The sequence below is a fragment of the Canis aureus genome, chromosome 32 (assembly GCF_053574225.1).
Source record: "Canis aureus isolate CA01 chromosome 32, VMU_Caureus_v.1.0, whole genome shotgun sequence".
Classification (NCBI taxonomy): domain Eukaryota; kingdom Metazoa; phylum Chordata; class Mammalia; order Carnivora; family Canidae; genus Canis; species Canis aureus.
In genome coordinates this window covers 34,188,885-34,209,321 of record NC_135642.1, presented here as the reverse complement: position 1 = coordinate 34,209,321, position 20,437 = coordinate 34,188,885, and the positions used below count along the sequence as shown (strand labels likewise).

Here is a 20,437-nt window from a genome sequence, read left to right as displayed (position 1 = left end):
TCTCTCGGCCTTTCATTTTATGAGACATGGGAAGTTTAATCATTCCCATACACAGCAATCTGAATAGCTTCATTTGAAAATGAATTGCTAAATAACGTGAGGGGTGTGTCCCTGACCACTTGGAAAGGAAGCATTGTGTATTAATCTGTCTGAATTTTGATGTTATCACCTTTGGCAAGCCAGTAAGCATTCTTTGGGGGGGAACTCCGCAGCATACAGCTGACCAGCATTAAAGAAAACATTTCTGATAATTTAGTTAGGACCATTTAGTTTTATTACAATCTTGCTATAAGGGAAAACGCCTCTGGTAGTCCTAGTTTAAAAATTCACTTTTGGGGCAGGCCCGGGTGGCTCAGCGGTTTAGCACGGCCTTCAGCCCAGGGTGTGATCCTGGGGATTGAGTCCCACGTTGGGCTCCCTGCATGGAGCCTGCTTCTCCCTCTGCCTGTGTCTCTGCCTCTCTCTCTCTCTCTGCCTCTCATGAATAAATAAAATAAAATCTTTAAAAAAAATTTCACTTTTGGTGAATGGTTAGATAATCATTGTCAGACTAGATTTTTTTAAAAAGAAGACTGTTGATTAAAGGGTCACTAAGACTCTTGACTGGTGTCAGTTGGGTGGGTGGGTGACTAGTTTTCTAGAACAAATCTTGTCTTAAATTTAGCAGAAAATTGTCTACACATTTTGATGAGGAATCATAATTTCTTTCCAGAAGGAAGTTGTGAAATTATTTAAAAAGAAGAAAAGTTCTGTCCTTGATTAATTAGGTTTGGGACAATTTTTCTTTTGAAGCCTCTCCTTTTGGCTCAGATTATTTTTAAAGATCTGTCAAAAAAATTGGCTGTCTCTTTATGTTAATTAAATGTCATGCCTGGTTGATCACTTTTTACATTTTTTTTTTTAAATGGAGGCAAGTAGGGATGCCTAGATGGCTCAGTGTTTGAGCATCTACCTTCGTCTCAGGGCATGATCCAGGGGTCCTGGTATCAAGTCCCGCATGGGGCTCTCCGCAGGAAGCTTGCTCCTCCCTCTGCCTATGTCTCTGCCTCTCTCTCTGTGTCTCTCATGAATAAATAAAATAAAAATCTTTTTTAAAAATGGAGGCAAGTAGACATACAAAACATACATAATCATCATTGTCAGAAGTATTCATATCCACATTAATATTATTCCTTTTAACAAGCTTCCTATATTTGGGAAGAGTTTCCAAAGGAATATTGTATGGTGATTCAGTCTGGTGGTAACAATTTCATGCAGCTTATGAATCTGAATCATGTGTTATTCTATGTGTCATGTTTTAATTCAGAGTCCTAAAAAGAGGCATCTATAAATGTACAAAGACCTTGCTGAACAGTAAGCAAAATTAGAGCCACAAAATTAGAGGCAGAAAGTTAACTTTTCCCTGTAAATTGTATAAAGCCCCAGGGGTAAGTTTCCATTCTTTCCATGGTGCCAGATATGCTTTCTACTGACCTTATCAGCACGTTTGCTCTGAGGCCAGAAACCACCTCACCAGATTTGGTCAATCTCCCTGAAGGTTGTCAATGTTTCTGGCCTGCCTGGAAGTGGCAGCCTTTTCTACCTGGAAGGTTATGATCCGTAAGCCATTTCCTTGGAGGGCTTTATAGTATCATTTCCATAAAAGAAATAAGGAATCTCTTGTCATTTTGTTTATTTGCTTATAGCTGTTTGCAGACTATCTATTTCCAAAAGTTCCCTGGAAGTTAATGGGTTCTTTTAATAGTCTACATTTTGGAAGTTACAGCAAAAAGCTTCTGTCATTTATGCAGAAGAAAAATAAAATTGTATTTCACTACCTCAGATGACTTATAGACTGTACACACACGATCAGACATGTGATCAGTGTATAAAGTGGAGTTATATTAATATCCTATTATATATATGCTTCCCAATTATTTAACTAATTTTAATATCTCATTATATATTTTTTAAATAAATGTACTAAATAACGTTAGGTACAACATTATTCAAAGCTTTAAAAAATTTTTTTAAGATTTTATTTATTTATTCATGAGAATACACAGAGAGGAGAGAGAGAGGCAGAGACACAGGCAGAGGGAGAAGCAGGCTCCATGCAGGGAGCCTGATGTGGGACTCGATCCTGGGACTCCAGGATCACGCCCTGGGCTGTAGGTGGCGCTAAACCGCTAAGCCACCGGGGCTGCCCAAAGCTTTAAAAATTTTAAAAAGATTTTATTTATTTATTTGAGAGACAGGGAGACAAAGCTTGAGCAGAGGGGGAGGAGACGAAAGAGAGGAAGAAGCAGACATCCCGCTGAGAAGGGAGCCTGATGTGGTGCTCGATCTCAGGACTCTGGGATCATGACCTGAGCTAAAGGCAGATGCTTAACCAACTGAGCCACCCAGATGCCCCTAAATTTTGGTTTAAAAAATAAAATTAGACTTGTGAAGTCTCTTAAGATACTTTTTACTACAATAATTAAAAAAAATTTTTTTTTACTACAGTAATTTTATTCTTGTAACTTGACTGTGAGGAAAGAAGTACATTTTGGAGGATCCCTGGGAGGCTCAGCGGTTTAGCGCCGCCTTCGGCCCACGGCGTGATCCTGGAGTCCCAGGATTGAGTCCCACATCGGGCTCCCTGCATGGAGCCTGCTTCTCCCTCTGCCTGTGTCTCTGCCTGCATCTCTGCCTCTCTCTCTCTCTCTGTGTCTCTCATGAGTAAATAAATTAAAAAATCTTAAAAAAAAAAAAAAGAAGTACACTTTGTATGGATAAGAGTAAATAAAAATATAACTTTTAAACAAGTTTATTGGGATATAATTTACATAGCACACAATTCACTCATTTAAAGTGTACGTCAGTAGCTTTTAGTATGTTCTTAGAGTTGTGCAACCATCATCACAATCAGTTTCAAAGTGCATCAATCTCAAAAGGAACTTTGTGCTAATTGGCAGGCACCCCTCATTTCTTTTTTTTGTAAAGATTTATTTATTTGAGAGAGACAGCGAGCAAATGAGGGAGGGAGGGGGGGAGAATCTCAAGCAAACTCCCCAGTGAGCATAAAGCCTAACGTCGGGCTCAATCCCAGGACCCTGGGGTCATGACCTGAGCCGAAATCACTGGTCACTTAACTGACTCACTCAAGCACCCCAAGAATCCCTCATTTCTACCAACATCCACCCTTGCCCTATTTTCTGCCTCTATAGATTTGCCTATTCTGGACATTTCATATAGGTGGAATCGTACATTTATTTGGTCTTTTAGTGACTGGTTATAAAAAGTATTGTGCAATCTCCAAGTACTCGTACTGTTTCCATGCTACTCCTTTTAATTTCTTAATTTTTTGTCAGACAACCAAATATCATTTATTAATTAAATTAATATGTCTAAACACTTAAAGTTAGTTATCTTAGAATTATTACTCAAATTGACATTCAATATTAAATTAATCACTGTTGGTATTAAATACACAGGCTAAATTTTACTCAGGTAATGCAAGCAATGTAATTCTGTGGTTCCATATGGTTTACAACATTGCATGAAGTTTACATACTACACTAGTTATTATAATTAAATTTGGTTGAGGCCTCATGCTTATATGTACATAATCTTATATTTTTTGTATAAGTAATGATTTCAACGGCCTGTAAGACAAGTATAAAGAATTCGGAAATTTCAATTAATTGGGCTTATCAGAATATAAATCCAAGCCTTACATGAGCTAAAATGTTATGTTGGCATTTTACTTACTTTGTAATAAAATCAGACAGTCTTTTTTAAAAATGGAGTATACACGGCACCTGAATGGCTTAGTCGGTTGAGTATCCCTCTCTCGGTTTCAGCTGGGGTTGTGATCTCAGGGTCATGAGATTGAGCCCCCACATTATTATCTTATCATCTTCCTTGCAGAGCTAGGAAAATGTACTTTATAAAAAGAAATACTCCTTTGTTAACATTGTACAGCTCTTTTCCCCGGGGGGAAACTAAAGATTTTAAGATTTGATCTCTTTACATCTGTTTTGATATTTCACTTGGTTTTACTATTTATCAGCAGCAAGGGAAATCTTCCTTATCTTAAGGCTGCTTCTCATTCTTGTACTACCACATCCAGCTTCCTTCCCTTCCTGGGACTCTAACGTCCATTAGATGACATTTGATCTCTCCAGAATCTCTCCTCAAGGTCACCCAGTCCTGTGGGCACAACCTGCCTCTTAAGCTCTCACTTAGGATGGTAAGACACCTGGGTTCCTACTGAGAGACAACCTACTACATAGAACAGCCTTCTTACTATTTGTGCCATCACCTGTACCCGGTACAGGATAGGTGGGGAGGCATCCTGTCCCGGTCTGTCCCCAGTGAGTGGACTTGTAGCCCAGTCCTGCTTTACCGAGCAGCTGGACAGCTTACGGAGGGACATCTACTGAGACCACATAGGGTAGAAACAACACTGACAGCGAATCCAAGTGGAAAGTGCTGGAGCTTGGGAATGGGCCATCACATTCAACGACAGGAAATATTGGTGAGCAGCACCTCCTGGCGGACTTCTGATGCAACTACAGGCAGGAGATCGTATTACATGAAACTGCTTCCCAAAAGACCTTTCACAGTGCTGCTCGAGGCCGCCCCATAGTTCGGTTCCTGACCCTGGCTGGCACCAGCCTATGCTACCATACCCTCTCCTGACACATGTGGCATTGTCTCCCAGATTATGTTCGGAAATTCTTGTGGATTCAGGCATTGGCCATTTTACCAATTAGAGCTCTGACCACTCTCCTCCCTGTGCTCCTGCTCCATCTTTCCCAGGGCTCTTGCTGCTCCTCCTTTTTGACTCTCAGCCCAAAAGGGCTAATCACACACACAGAAGTTGACTCTCTGGCAGGCCTCTGCACTCCTCAGAAATCATACACAGAGGGCACCTGGGTGGCTCAATAGGTTAAGCGTCTGCCTTCAGATCAGATCAGGATCCTGGGGTCCTGGAATCCAGTCCTACATCTGGTCCCTGCTCAGTGGGGAATCTGCTTCTCCCTTCTCTCTGCTCCTGCTCACTCTTGTTCTCGCTCTCAAACAAATAAATAAATTCTTACAAAAAAAAAAAAGAAAGAAAGAAAAGAAAAGAAAAGAAATTATACACACATATTCAGGATTAAGGTGAGATGATGGAGAACAGGAAGAGGGGATGCTTCCTTTTTCCTCTCATGCCAGATCAGCTTTCTCACCCTCCAGATATTAAGGTCAATTTTACATTCAAGATTTCCACCAAACATCTCCACTTGATTCTCAACATTTCAATCTTTAAGCATTCAAAGCTGAAACATCGTCACAGCACCAAGCAGGCTTCCTCTCTGTCAGTGATCCTACTCTTGCCTTGTCACCTGGACTCAGAACCTGGAGAAATTTCATTGATTCATCATACATATATACTTCATTCATCAGTAGAGAGAAATTTCTGGAAACCAGAGCACCAGGGTAATATTACAGCCCAGTCCCTTGGATGTACTTTCTGGACATCTTAACTTATTACTTAAAACTGCTTGCCATAAGGGGCTGGAATCTTCATCTTCTCTGTGTGCTTTATAGTAGTTACAGCAATGGATTTTCCTGGGCTTGGAAGTATACTCCCCCAAATATTCCTAACTTACTACCATGAGTAGTAAGTCTATTTAACACACAGGTGAATTTGTCAATGTGTGTGCAAAATCAGACAACTTCCTTCCGTAATTCTAAACTGTGTGGAAGCAGCGGTTCCCACAGAGCACAGGCTTCTGGGAGGATATCTGAACTTGGCATTGAAGAATGGATACCAGGGCAGTCCGGGTGGCTCAGCGGTTTTAGCGCTGCCTTCGGCCCAGGGCATGGTCCTGGAGACCCAGGATCGGGTCCCACGTCGGGGTCTCTGCATGGGGCCTGCTTCTCCCTCTGTCTGTGTCTCTGCCTCTCTCTCTCTCTCTCTCTCTCTCTCTGTGTCTCTATGAATAAATAAAAATAAAAGTCTGAAAAAAAAGAGTGGATATCATTTAGAGAAATGATATGAGGAGGGCAGCCTAGAAAGAGCAACAGGCAGGAGCGCCTGAGGGACAATAGATTCTGGTTTCAGCTCAGGTCATGATCTCTGGGTGGTGGAATTAAGCCCTGCGTCAGGCTCCATGCTTAGCATAGAATCTGCTTGAGATTCTCTCTTTCTCTCCCTCTTCGCTGCCCCTCCCCCTCTCCATGCTTGTGTGCTCTCTTGCTCTCTCTCTAAAATAAAAATAAATCTTAGGGGGAAAAAAGAACAGCAAGCAAAGGCACAGAAGCAGGAATGTGCAGAACTCATAATTTGGGAAAAAGGACTGACCCAGGGTCACTGGGTCTAACACTGTGTGATGGGGAAATGCAGTAAGAGTAAGACTAGAAAGGAGATCTAGTCTCCACTCTATAGCCATACACAAGATGTGTAACCATATGTGAGAAGGTCACTATGTAGGCCTCTGGAATATAGAACCTAAGCACTAAAGTTCCTTACAGGTCTTCTGGCGAATGCTTCCCCTGCTTTTTTCCCCCTGAAAACCTCCCCTATGGTATCCCTCTGTGGGGGAGGGAACCCACAGTATAGGGGCAAGAGTGGGGCCTTAGATTCATCAGAATGACTGTGAGCAAGTAACTGAGCCTCAGTTTCCTCAGGTGCAAGATGGAGGCTTTGACTTACCTAGTACATAGAATCGCCATGAAAACCAAATGGTAAGGACCACAGACTTCGGAGCAACATGGACTAGCTGTTAGGACCTTAAGTAGGTAATTCCCTTCACTTCACTGAGCCTCAGATTCTTTTCAATAAAATGGTTGTGATAATATCTATCTTGTATGCTCGATATGAGGAGTAACTGAAATAATGGATATAAAATGCTTAGCCAAAGCGTGGTCTACAGTAAATATATACTTTACTAATTTACTTTATTTCATTGTCTGAAAACACATGATTTGCTCCCAAAAGAGTTCTTTTGAGGAGATTGGCTAAATCGTGCAAACAAATGCAATAAAAATCATGGGGAGGGGGATCCCTGGGTGGCTCAGCGGTTTAGCGCCTGCCTTCAGCCCAGGGCGTGATCCTGGGGTGCCGGGATCAAGTCCCACATTGGGCTCCCTGCATGGAGCCTACTTGTGTCTCTGCCTTTGTGTGTGTGTGTGTGTGTGTCATGAATAAAGTAATAAAATCTTTTTAAAAAATTATTTAAGGGACGCCTGGGTGACTCAGCGGTTGAGCATCTGCCTTCCACCCAGGACGTGATCCTGTACTCCCAGGATCGAGTCCCACGTCGGGCTCCCTGCATGGAGCCTGCTTCTCCCTCTGTCTCTGCCTCTCCCTGTGTCTCTCATGAATAAATAAATAAAATATTTTTAAAAAATTATTTTAAAAAAATCATAATCATGGGGAGGCTCGAGCCTGCAGATTCCTGGAGGAGCTCCAACACAGGCGGGTGCCGCCTCCAACCACGCAGGCCCCGCCCCCAAGCGCGAGCAGGCCCCGCCCACCAGCTCTCCTCGGCCCCGCCCCTCCGGCCGCGCGCGCGCGCCCCCTCCCACCTCGATGCGCCTGCGCAGGACGGGGCGCCCGCGGAGGCGATGAGGGTGCTGGTGCGGCGCGGCTGGGGGCCCCGGCCGGTGGGGGGCGGTCCAGGCGCAAGGCCGAGCCCGCAGTGGCGAGCGCTGGCCGGGCTCGGCGCGTCCCCCGGCGGGGAGGACGGCCGGGGCGTCCGCGTCCGAGAGAAGCCTCCCTGGCGGGTGCTCTTCTTCGGCACCGACCGGTTCGCCCGCGAGGCGCTGCGGGCGCTGCACGCCGCCAGGTACGGGGGCCGGGGCGTGGGGGGCCCGGCTGCCGAGGCCCAGCAGCCGAGCCCCGCGGCGGCCGCGAGGGTTTGCGCCGCTAGCCCGGGAGCGCGGCGGCGCCGGAAGGGTCTGGGCCCGCGTCTCTGCGGCTCCCGGAAGGTGCCCGCGCCTGCCCGGTGGCTCCGGTCTGCGCTCCTGCTCCGCGCTCTCCGTTGTCCCACCCGCTTCGCAGACGTCGCCTCTGTCCTCTGCCACCACCTCCTTGCCGCATCCGTGTGTCAGGAAACTCGAGCTCGGAGAGGTTGAGTGATTGCCCGAGGTCATCACAGGCCTCCGTTCATCTACTTTGTACCCTCCAGTCCCAACACATGGTTGTGGGCTTCTTTGGGCATTTGCACACCCACGTCTCCCTTCACCGCTTCCTATCTCCTCCCTGTATACCGTGGGACCCAGTTTTCTGGGGCTGAAATAAGGGCACAGTCCAAAAACAACTGTTTCCAGCTATTGAATAAATGTAGAAGTCAGAACTCTTAAGTATACATTTGGTATTTCTAAAAATTAACAAATGTTGGTTTACTGGGGGGGGGGGGGGGCGGCGGATTGAGATCCAACCTGTTCTGAAAGTCCATGCTATGTGATGGCCCTACGCAACTGTACAGCTCTGCCTTCTTTCCCCCAACCTCCATTTATTATTTCTGCGCTCTTTTTTCCTGACGCGCCCCCAACACTCATTTCTGTCATCTCCATCAAGTCTTTCCTACAGATTGTTCACAGCAGCCCCTCCTATGGACAACCCCATCATTCCCCCCATAACATATTCCTCCCTCCATCACTCTGTTCTCCGCACACACCCTGAAACACTCCCTTCACACATGTTCCTTTTGCACGCCCTCTGTGATGTACCTCTCCACGTGCTGCTTTCCCCAGATTGCCTCCCGAATCTCACTGCATGTGTTGACCTTTCTGTTGATGCTTTGCTTGGCAGCTCCATTACCCCTGTGCTTTGTCTTTAGGGCCCTCCTATATACTCCTTTTCTCATAACTCCTCAACACTAGATGCAATACCTGGTAAATAAACTAACACCGTGCAGCCCGGGTGGCTCAACAGCTTAGCGCCGCCTTCGGCCCAGGGCGTGACCCTGGAGACCCCGGATCGAGTCCCACGTCGGGCTCCCTGCGTGGAGCCTGCTTCTCCCTCTGCCTGTGTCTATGCATCTCTCTCTCTGTGTGTGTCTCTCATGAATACATAAATAAAATCTTAAAAAAAATATATATATATATATATATATATAATTTATGTATTCATGAGAGACACACACAGTAACAGAGGCAGAGACACAGGCAGAGGGAGAAGCAGGCTCCACGCAGGGAGCCCGACGTGGGACTCGATCCCGGGTCTCCAGGATCACACTCTGGGCCGCAAGCGGCACTAAACCGCTGCGCCACCAGGGCTGCCCCAAATAAAATATTTTTAAAAATAAATAAACTAACACCCTCTGAGCACTGGAGGACAACACAGCAGATAAAAAGAAAGAGTACACATGTATTACTATGTAATGATGCCCATGGGACATGCGCGTGCGCGCGCGCGCGCGCGCACACACACACACACACACACACACACATTTTAAAGTGTTTATTGGTTCAGCCCCACCTCGGGCTCCCTGCTCAGTGGATAGCCTGCTTCTTCCTCTCCCTCCGCCCCTCCCTCCTGCTTTTTTGCATGCCTGTGCCCTCTCTCTCTCTCTAAAAATCTTTAAAAATAAATTAAAAAATAAAAGTATTTATTATTTGGCTAACACATGGTTGTGGTACAAAATTCGAAAGGTTCAGGAGCACCTGGGTGGCTAAGTCAGTTAAGTGTCTGCCTTCAGCTCAGGTCCTGGGATGGAGCCCCACCTCTGACTTCCTGCTCAGTGGGGAATCTGCTTCTCTCTCTGCTATTCCCCCTGCTTGTGCTGTCAGGTAAATAAATGAAATCTTTAAAAAAAAAAATTCAAAAGGTTCAAAGGATATTATAGTGAAAAGTCAGTTCTTTCCACCTCTATCTCCTATATCCAGTTCTTCTCTTCAGAGACAGCCACTGTTCTCTTATTCTAAAAATGTTTGCTGGATATACAAGCAAATGTATTCTTAACCCCCCCCCCCGCCGCTTTTTTTAAAAGATTTTATTTATTTATTCATGAGAGACAGAGAGAGAGGCAGAGACATAGGTAGAGGAAGAAGCAGGCTCCATGCAGGGAGCCCGTTGTGGGACTCGATCCTGGGACCCCAGGATCATGCCCTGAGCCAAAGGCAGGCGCTAAACCGCTGAGCCACCCAGGGATCACCATAACCCACTTTATAAAAAGACTCACCACATAATAGTAATAGTGTTCTAAAAAAAAAACAACAAAACAAAATGCAGAGTATTTTGCATATAAAATTCTAATTGTGTAAAGTATCTGCACCGTATAGTTTCTGTATGCACAGGAAATTTCTAGAACCATGCTATCCAAACAGTAGCCACTAGCCACATGTGGCTCTTTAAATTACAAATAACTAAAATTAAGTACAAAATAAAAACTCAGTCTCTCAGTTGTGCTAGTTTTAATCACTTACCCTTAATTGTTTCATGAATTTAATCATAAAAGTACTGTGGGGGATCCCTGGGTGGCGTAGCGGTTTAGCGCCTGCCTTTGGCCCAGGGCGTGATCCTGAAGACCCGGGATCGAATCCCATGTCAGGCTCCCGGTGCATGGAGCCTGCTTCTCCCTCTGCCTATGTCTCTGCCTCTCTCTCTCTCTCTCTCTCTCTCTGTGTGTGACTATCATAAATAAATTTAAAAAAATTAAAAAAAAAATAAAAGTACTGTGGTAGTATGTGAAGTAGTTTAACTTTGAGTCATTGTCTTAAAATTTACATTTTCTTCCAATCTTTCCAACTTAGGGAAAATAAAGAGGAAGAGTTAATTGAAAATTTGGAGGTGGTCACAGTGCCCTCTCCATCACCAAAAGGACTGCCAGTGAAGCAATATGCTGTCCAGTCTCAGCTTCCAGTGTATGAGTGGCCAGATGTGGGATCTGGAGAGTACGACGTTGGAGTGGTAGCTTCATTTGGCCGACTTTTGAGTGAGGCTCTTATTCTTAAATTTCCCTAGTAAGTGTTTTTTTTTTTTTTTTTTTTAAGGGAATACAGTATAGAAGCCTTGGTCTTTATATATGCGCCTGGTGTCTAAAGTATAATGACTTGAATTCTAATTCTGATTTCTTTACTATTTTCTCTTAAAACATCTTGTTAGTGCATTAATTGTTGAAATGTATGATGCTCTTGATCTGTGGGTTCTCACCCACCCTCATTTAAATCCCATATATATGCTGACAATTCCCAGATCTCTCCCTGAACTCCAGGCCACCAATACCCACTGCCTCCTCCACAGTTCTCCTTGGGTGTCTGAGAGGCACCTTACACTTAAGGTGTCCTAAATTGCATTCCTGAACTTTTGCCCAAAACCTGCTCCTCCCCAAATCTTCATCTCAGTAAATGGCAACTCTACCCTTCTAGTTGTTCAGACTCAAAACCTTTCAGTCGCTCGTGAGTCCTTCCCTCACCACACATCCCATCCATCAGGAAATCCCATTGGCTCTGCCTTTGAATTCTATCTATAATCTGACTGGCTCTTTCAACACTTTCACTGCTACCACTCTGACCTGTTGTACTCCAGTAAGCTCCACCTGTTGTCTGCTGTCCTTGGCCTTCTTGGTCTTCTACCAACCCAGCAGCCAAAATGATCCTTTTAAAACAGAAGTTGGATCACATCACTCTGCTCAAAATTCTCTGATGTTTCTCCATCTCATTCAGAAGACCTGAAAGTCCTTATATGGGCCTGTAGGGACCTGCCTGCCTTCTGGGTAGGTTTGGTTCCATCTTAACTGCGGCCTCATCTTCTAGTGTTATTCCTCAGATTCACTCCACTCCAGCCACACTGGCCTCTCTGCTGTTCCTTGAACTTGCTGAACATTTGCCTTCTTCAAGATATTTATTGTTCCCTCTGCCTGGAATATGTCTGCATGGCTTAGTCCATTACCTCCTAACATCTTTGTTCAAGTGTTGTCTTCTTACTGGTAAACTTTGTGACCCCTATGAAACTTGTAGCCTCCCACCCAGTACTCCTACCCCTGCTCTGGTTTATTTTTCTCCACAGCCCTTAGAACCATCTGCCAAACTTTTTACACATTTTTGTATTGGCTTATCTCCCGCTCTTGGCATGTAAGCTCCCTGTGTGTATAATTTTTTTCTCTTTTGGTTCAGTGTTGCTTGTAACGCCATCACTTAGAACAGTGCCAGCACATGGACTGTGCTCAGTGAATATTTGTTGATGAATGAGACTGGTCTGAGCAATGGAACTTTGAATATAAGACTCTCACACTTCGAGATGCCTGGGTGGCTCAGCAGTTGAGCGTCTGCCTCCGGCTCAGGGCATGATCCTGGAGTCCGGGATCAAGTCCCACTTCGGGCTCCCTGCATGGAGCCTTCTTCTCCCTCTGCCTATGTCTCTGCCTCTGTGTGTGTGTGTATCTCATGAATAAATAAATAAAATCTTTAAAAAAATAAAAAAACAAACTCCCACTTGCATATTCCTATAATGGAGACATCAAACTAATCAGCTTACTTAGTAAATGATTTAAATTGCTCGTCTATGAGCAATAGATGTGTTGGGATAAACAGCAAAGGTGACTAGATAGGAAGATTCAAGAAACTTGTTTTAGTGACTCTATAGGCAAACAAAATGAAACAGGGTAACTGGAAGAAACTATAAATATTCACATTGTCCATAGATGCACAGTAGGGTTTGAGTGCTTTTTCTCCTACAGTATAAAAGGTATTTTTTGCTTTTATTTAAAAAAAATCCCAGGGACACCTGGCTGGCTAAGTTGGTGGAGCGTGTGACTCTTGATCTTGGGGTTGTAGATTCACGAGCCCTATGTTGAGTATAGACTTTATTTAAAAAATAAAATCTTTGGGATGCTTGGGTGGCTCAGCGGTTGAGCATCTGCCTTTGGCTCAGGGCGTGATCCTGGAGTCCTGGGATCAAGTCCCAGGTCGGGCTCCCTGCATGGAGCCTGCTTCTCCCTCTGCCTGTGTCTCTGCCTCTCTCTCTGTGTCTTTCATGAATAAATAAAATCTTTAAAAATAATAATAATAAATAAAATAAAAAATAAAATCTTTAAAAACTCCCAGATATCACAGACTGCAGTGGAATATCTTTGGGACAATGAATAGTTGTTCTGTTTTTAATTGAGTTTCATTGGTCTCTTATGGTAAGAGAGTAAACTTCATCTCTGACTCCCTTCACAGGTGGCATAAAACTAGATTCAACTTTGATTTTCAAACTTTCTGGGGAAGTATAATGATAAAAAGTTGCATATTTGTTTAGGTAGCAGGAACTAAGTGGTAAAGCCCACTTGCACCACTAATTTCTGCCTTCTCTGACTCAGTGGCATGTTGAATGTCCATCCCAGTTGCCTCCCGAGGTGGCGTGGTCCAGCCCCTATAATCCATACTGTGCTTCATGGAGACACAATTACTGGAGTGACGATTATGCAAATTAGACCTAAAAGGTAGAAGACATTTTCTTTTCTTGAGACTTTATGGTTTTGAATGTTGATTTCAGTCTGTTTGGAGGGGACGTGGAAGTGGGTGAATGGATAGTGCTCACTAATTCCTCTAACTCCAGAGTGCCTTCCCTTTGTGTCTTTTCCTATTTTCTGACATACACTGTATGTGGTTTTGTATTATTGCAGTTATCCCAGTCCTTGTGAAATGTTTAACTTGTTAATTGAAGTAAATTATATTATTAACAACTGGACTTCCATAAAAAAGCATTGTGTAAATGAAAGATGGATTTTTGTATATGAGTTGTAATGAATCTTGGTTTTGCTGGTCTTGGTTTCTTTGGTCAAAAAATTTTTGCAACCTGAATTAGGACTACATTGTATGCCAATGTGTAATATAACTGTCTTAAGCATTTCATTTTTTTTATCCTACTAAAGTCTAAAACAGAATTATATTAAGCCCCTATCTGTTATCACCTAATGTCCCCACAGAAAATAATTCATTGGTTCACAAGAACAACTGCATGGGATTTGCTTTAACTTAATTCAGAAAACGAGAGGGCCAGATGAAATGAGTTGCAAAACTTTGATAATTCTAAACTCTGGGGATCCAAGAAGACTATTCACTCCTGTTTTTTGTGGATGTTTGCAGTTTTTCATAGTAAGCATTTTATTAAAGCTCAGAGGTTGAAAATAGAATTAACAACTGCAAAGTCGAATATTTAAAATAGGGCATATTTCTAATAAAAGCTCATAGCAGTATGTACAGAGCTTGATGCAAATTGTAAGACTGGGAAAACAAACTTGTACCTACTCATAACCAGGCACAACTCTTTTCCTTTGAGAAAGGAAATCTAGAAAGAAATCGTTATGCATTTCTTAATAGTACTTCCTAGGAAAAGAAATTTTTTGCTCTATGCCTTTATTGTATAAATAGAAACTTTTAAAATACTATTTATTACTAAAGGAGCTATTTACAACTGCAATTAAATTTCTGCTATACAACTTCATACTTTTTTCTTTTAGGAAAAGATAGATATAAAATCTGAGTACAGGCCAGATTGTGCTTTCTCTTCTTTCAAACTGACATTTCTCTTTTGCTTATAGATAATAGCCAGAGTTAAACCATCCTTGTGGTATGTAAACACTCATGTAGACAAACATATTGATCTTAAGAAATAATAATGTTGGGGATCCCTAGGTGGCTCAGCGGTTTAGCGCCTGCCTTTGGCCCAGGGCGCGATCCTGGAGTCCCGGGATCGAGTCCCACGTCAGACTCCTAGCATGGAGCCTGCTTCTCCCTCCTCCTGTCTCTCTCTCTCTCTCTCTCACTCTATGTCTATAATAAATAAATAAATAAATAAATAAATAAATAAATAAATAAATAAATCTTAAAAAAAAAAAGAAAGAAAGAATAATGTTATTTGCTTTTGATTTTTGTCAGGTTTGACGTCGGCCCAATTATCAAACAGGAAACGGTTCCTGTGCCATCTAAGAGCACCGCCAAGGAACTGGAGGCAATGCTGTCAAAACTGGGTGCCGACATGGTAGGGTCCTCTAATATCTCACTGGTTTGTACTCATTCACTAGGTCTCCTAACTTTTTATGATGCAAAGAATGCTTTCCTGATACATAATTTTCATCTTTTTTTTTTCTTAAGTGATTTTTATCCTTGCTTCCTACAATTGAGGTTGGCATTTCTCATGTGAGTCTTTGGGAAAAGCACAGAGTGGGTACTTCATAAAGACTCTCCTGAAGCACATGAGCTTCTGTAGCCCCACCATGTTCCCGTGAGACCTTTAGACACTTCTTTCAGGGTTCACCCTCCCAACTCCTAGACTCACCTGGTGCCCCTGTCAGACTCACCAACTGCCATTCCCTCAGAGACCCAGCACTCCTCCCACCTCTGTGCCTGCATGGTGGTCATAATCTCCATACGCACTGGAGTTCTGCTGACCCCTTTGCTGTGAATGAACTCTGGCTTTGCATAGCTCAGATCTGCATGCAGTAGATCTGAGTGAATGCTAAACAACCAAATCAGTGATTTTCATATGAACTGGTTAATATTCTGTAGAGGACAGTTTTTCCCTAACTATCTAGATGGTGCTTCCCAATCGAGGCACTCACCTCAGAAATGGTATTGTAATAGTGGCTCTCGTTTTTTGAACACTGGCTCGTGTGCCAGGGCTATTCTGGATCCTCTGTAGATTTTTTTTTTTTTTTAACCTTCCCAATTAACCTTTGAGGTAGCTGTTACTGTCACCTGTTTTACAGATGATGACTGTGAAGGCCACACAAGTCAAATAACTTCTCCACAATGACACATGAGTAGGTAGTGGAATTGAGATTTGAACCCAAAACAGTGTGTCTCCAGAATTCATTCTCCTTCTTTGGGGCTCCACTGCCTTCACCTCCTATGGGGTTAGAGTGTGGATTCCTGAGTCCATGCTGTCCTGACACCAACAGCTTACATAGCCAGCAAAGCTCAGCATTCTCTGGAAGCACATCATCGCTCTGTCCTCTGCAGACAGCAACATTGAAACTCCATTGAGTAGACCTGTATTGTCACAGCTCAAGCCAGTTTACCACCCTACCCTGCCACACAGCTCCTTCAAAACTTTCTCTAATGTCATGGTACTGAATCATAATGTATTTCTACTTTTGTTCTTTTCATCTTGAATATGTTGCTCTCCTTTTTTTTAAAGCTAATTTCAGTTTTGAAAAATTTGCCTGAGAGTTTGAGCAATGGAAGGCAACAACCAACTGAGGGAGTGACACATGGTAAGTGAAGACTGCAGAGATCCCTACCTCCTTCACCAGGTTTTGTCTGTCATGATAGCACCTGAGTGCTCTGACTTCACTGGCACATCACCCTTAATTTTGACTCAAGATTGCCCACTTATATGTCCTTTTCCAAAGAATGGCTGGTATGGTCTCCCATTCCCTCTTAGCATGTAGTCTCTTGAAGGATTGGAAATGTTTTTCCTGGGATGCCTGGGTGGGTCAGTGGTTGGGCATCTGCCTTTGGCTTGGGGTGTGATCCTGGCGTTCTAGAATTAAGTCCCGCATCAGGCTCCCTGCATGGAACCTGCTTCTCCTCCTTCTGCCTGTGTCTCTGCCTCTCTGTCTCATGAATAAGTAAATAAATAAAGAATCTTAACTTTAAACTATCTTTATATTGAAAAGTACCAAACAAAGAGAGAAGTTAAAAGATAATGAATACCAGGGTGTTGGGGTGGCTCAGTGGGTTAAGCATCCAGCTCTTGTATTTGGCTTAGGTCATGATCTCAGGGTCGTGAGATCAAACCCCACATTGGGCTCTGTGCTCAGTGGGGAGTCTGCTTGAGACTCTCTCTTCCTCTCCCTTTGCCCCTCCTATTCTCTAAAATAAATAAATCTTTAATTTCTTTAAAAATAAGTTCTCTTCTTTATTTTTAAGATTTTATTCGTTTGAGACAGAGAGTGATAGAGGCAGAGAGAGAGAGGGAGAAGCAGACTCCCTGCTTAGCAGAGATCATCCTCCCTCCTGCCACATTGTGGGGCTCGATCCCAGGACCTGGGGATCATGACCTGAGCTGAAAGCAGACACTCAACTGTCTGAGCCACCCAGGCACCCCAATAAATCTTTAAATGGTGTATACCTATTTAACCTAGACTCAACAATTATTAGTATTTGGTCATATATTCTTTCTCTGCATATGGATGTTTACTTAGTATATATTTTTAAATTTCTGCTTAATCCTTCAGAGGTATGTATCATAACCTTTACCTCCTAAGTATTTCAGCATGCATGTCTTAAGAGAAATGAATAGTTCCCTAATAGCATTTAATATCCAGTACATAAATGTTCCCAATTGTCTAAAAACTTATTCTTTAGCTGTATAGTTTTTCAAACTAGTATCTAATTGTAATCAGTTGGTATGCCTCTTTAAGCTAGAGTAATTCCTCCATTATTTTCCCCCCGCTCCATGTCATTGACTTTTCTTTTCTTTAAAGATTTTATTTATTCATTCATGAGAGACATAAAGAGAGAGGCAGGCAGAGACATAGGCAGAGGGAGAAGCAGGCTCCATGCAGGGAGCCTGATGTGGGACTCGATCCTAGGACTGTGGGATCACGCCCTGAGCCGAAGGCAGACACTCAACCGCTGAGCCACCCAGGCATCCCTGTCATTGACTTTTTTTTTTTGTCATTGACTTTTTGAAGAGACCAGGCCAGTTGTCTGTTTCCTTCCAGTGTTATTTAACTTGTTTTTTTTTAGCCTTCATACTTCTTGTGAACTGGAAGTTCTAAGAGTTTGATTAGACTCAGGCTTGAAGTTTCTGGAAAGAGTATTTCATAGATGGTATTGTGTTCCAGTGGTATTTGTTTCAGTTTGTTTTTAATTTTAAGGATTGCTTTTTTATTTTTATTTATGATTTATTTCTCAAACATGTAAAACCATTTACATGATTCAAAAGTCAAAACTGTCTACAAGGATAAACTCAGAGAAGTGTCACCTCTCTCTGCTCTAGTTTTTGGATGTCACATCAGTGAGCCAAATATCAGGTTGCAGCAAGGCTGGTGAAGTTCAGATAGGTCACTTGGTTGAGTCCAGTGTAAAGATTCGCTTTTCCCTTTGCAGTTGGCAAGTAATCTGTGGGATAATACTTTGGCACCATGCAAATATCCTGTTCTCTAACAACCTTTCACGTAATGATTTTGGCATGGGTTGATGCTTCTTCCCTGAATGGATTATTTCACTTGGGATTACAAAATGGTCATTTTCCAATTCCTTTTGCTTTTAATATCTGACTTTATTCTGTAAAGAAGAGCTTTTCCTCATTAATTAACAATGAATCTTACTTAGTTCATCCTAAATGGCAAGATCAATGCTTAATTCCTTTTCTACTAATTTTTAGAGGAAGAAGTTGGTATCATAATCATCTTCAATTATGGTGGCAAATGAGTTCTTAAAATTATGATTTGACTAGTGGATTTTTTTTTTAAGATTTTATTTATTTATTCATGAGAGATACACAGAGAGAGGCGGAGACACAGACAGAGGGAGAAGCAGGCTCCCTGCAGGGAGCCTCATGTGGGACTTGATCCCAGGACCAGGATCAGGCTCTGAGCCGAAGGCAAACGCTCAGCTACTGAGCCACCCAGTCGCTCCCAGTTAATTACATTTATAATGCTTTGTGCTCTTCAAGTCATCCTAAATTTGGCCAGTGGGAGCCCCTTAAAGCTGGGTCCTGCATCCTTTCGACAGCCTCAACTAGTTTTTCAGTGCTTCCTTGCTTTCTTTTATAAGATGTCCCAGGCTCACTTCATGAATTCTCTGTCCCATGTTGGAATCAGCCATCTCTCCCTTGATCATTTTAGTTGGGGGAGTGGTATTTAGAAAATCACCTGGTACAACAGTGTGTTTCAAGATAAGGTGTCAGTGGACAAGGTGAGGCATTAAATTTTTTAAATAATATTTGAGTTCATACAGTTACTGATTCAATTTTTTATATATTTATTTAAGGTTTTATTTATTTATTTGTTTGTTTGTTTGTTTGTTTGAGAGAGCAGGGAGGGGCAGAGGGAAATGGACAAGCAGACTCTGCTGAGCATGGAGCCTGAGTCTGGGCTCCATCTGACGACTTAGCTCATGACCTGAGCCAAAATGGCAGACGCTCAACTGATAAAGCCACCCAGGCACCCCCGATTCAGATTTTGAATTTCAGGGTTTTTCTTTTATTTTTATTTATTTATTTTTTAAAGATTTTATTTATTTATTCATGAGAGACAGAGAGAGAGAGAGAGGCAGAGGGAGAAGCAGGCTCCATGCAGGGAGCCCGATGTAGGACTCAACCCTGGCTCTCCAGGATCACGCCCTAGGCCAAAGGTGGTGCTAAACCGCTGAGCCACCCAGGGATCCCAGCGTTTTCTTTTAAACTGAATTATCGGGGATCCCTGGGTGGCTCAGCGGTTTGGCACCTGCCTTTGGCCCAGGGCGCAATCCTGGAGCCCCGGGATCGAGTCCCACGTCAGGCTCCTGGCAGGGAGCTTGCTTTTCCCTCTGCCTGTGTTTCTGCCTCTCTCTCTCTGTCTATCATGAATAAATAAATAAATTTAAAAATAAATAAATAAATAAACGGAATTATCTTTTCAAAAGTTAAACTGACCTATTTATTTAATTACTAGACGTAAAATAGTTTCAAAATTACACTACTAGTATTACTACAAACAGTAAAACTACTGAGTAATATTTCAGATTTCTCTGCAGGTTTTCTTTTTTTTTTAATATACCCTGCTAAGAGTGTGCAGTCAGAGTACTGTGTTCAAGACTTACTGGACCCCGAATAGCCAGGGGAATTTTAAAAAAGAAAACCATAGCTGGGGGCATCACAATGCCAGATTTCAGGTTGTACTACAAAGCTGTGGTCATCAAGACAGTGTGGTACTGGCACAAAAACAGACACATAGATCAATGGAACAGAATAGAGAATCCAGGGATCCCTGGGTGGCGCAACAGTTTGGCGCCTGCCTTTGGCCTAGGGCGCGATCCTGGAGACCTGGGATCGAATCCCATGTCGGGCTCCCAGTGCATGGAGCCTGCTTCTCCTTCTGCCTGTGTCTCTGCCTCATTCTCTCTCTCTCTGTGACTATCACAAATAAATAAAAATTAAAAAAAAAATTAAAAAAAAAAAAAAAAAGGAATAGAGAATCCAGAAGCGGACCCTCAACTTCATGATCAACTAATATTCAACAAAGCAGGAAAGACTATCCATCAGAAAAAAAGACAGTCTCTTCAATAAATGGTGCTGGGAAAATTGGACATCCACATGCAGAAGAATGAAACTAGACCATTCTCTTACACCATACACAAAGATAAACTCAAAATAGATGAAAGATCTAAATGTGAGACAAGATTCCAACAAAATACTAGAGGAGAACACAGGCAACACCCTTTTTGAACTTGGCCACAGCAACTTCTTGCAAGATACATCCATAGGCAATAGAAACAAAAGCAAAAATGAATTATTGGGACTTCATCAAGATAAAAAGCTTCTGCACAGCCAAAGAAA

General features: G+C 42.8%; 2 protein-coding genes across 5 annotated transcripts in view; one reads left to right on the top strand and one right to left on the bottom strand.

Moving 5' to 3' along the window:
- Positions 1-7,769, bottom strand: part of SLC51B (SLC51 subunit beta) — a 23,475-nt gene extending 15,706 nt beyond the window's left edge. Inside the window, exon 1 of one of the 2 annotated variants that reach the window (XM_077881491.1) lies at positions 7,546-7,769. The gene's annotated coding sequence lies outside the window, so the exon portion shown is untranslated. Of the gene's footprint in view, positions 1-4,372; positions 4,397-7,545 lie in introns of those variants that run through there. The other variant, XM_077881493.1, reaches the window with a different exon arrangement.
- Positions 7,549-20,437, top strand: part of MTFMT (mitochondrial methionyl-tRNA formyltransferase) — a 27,093-nt gene continuing 14,204 nt past the window's right edge. For all 3 annotated transcript variants that reach the window (XM_077881482.1, XM_077881480.1, XM_077881481.1), the window contains exons 1-5: positions 7,549-7,805; positions 10,717-10,926; positions 13,266-13,388; positions 14,827-14,929; positions 16,088-16,163. In XM_077881482.1, coding sequence (XP_077737608.1) covers positions 7,585-7,805; positions 10,717-10,926; positions 13,266-13,388; positions 14,827-14,929; positions 16,088-16,163 — 733 coding nt within the window. In that variant the 5' untranslated portion in view covers positions 7,549-7,584. The remainder of the gene's footprint in view (positions 7,806-10,716; positions 10,927-13,265; positions 13,389-14,826; positions 14,930-16,087; positions 16,164-20,437) is intronic.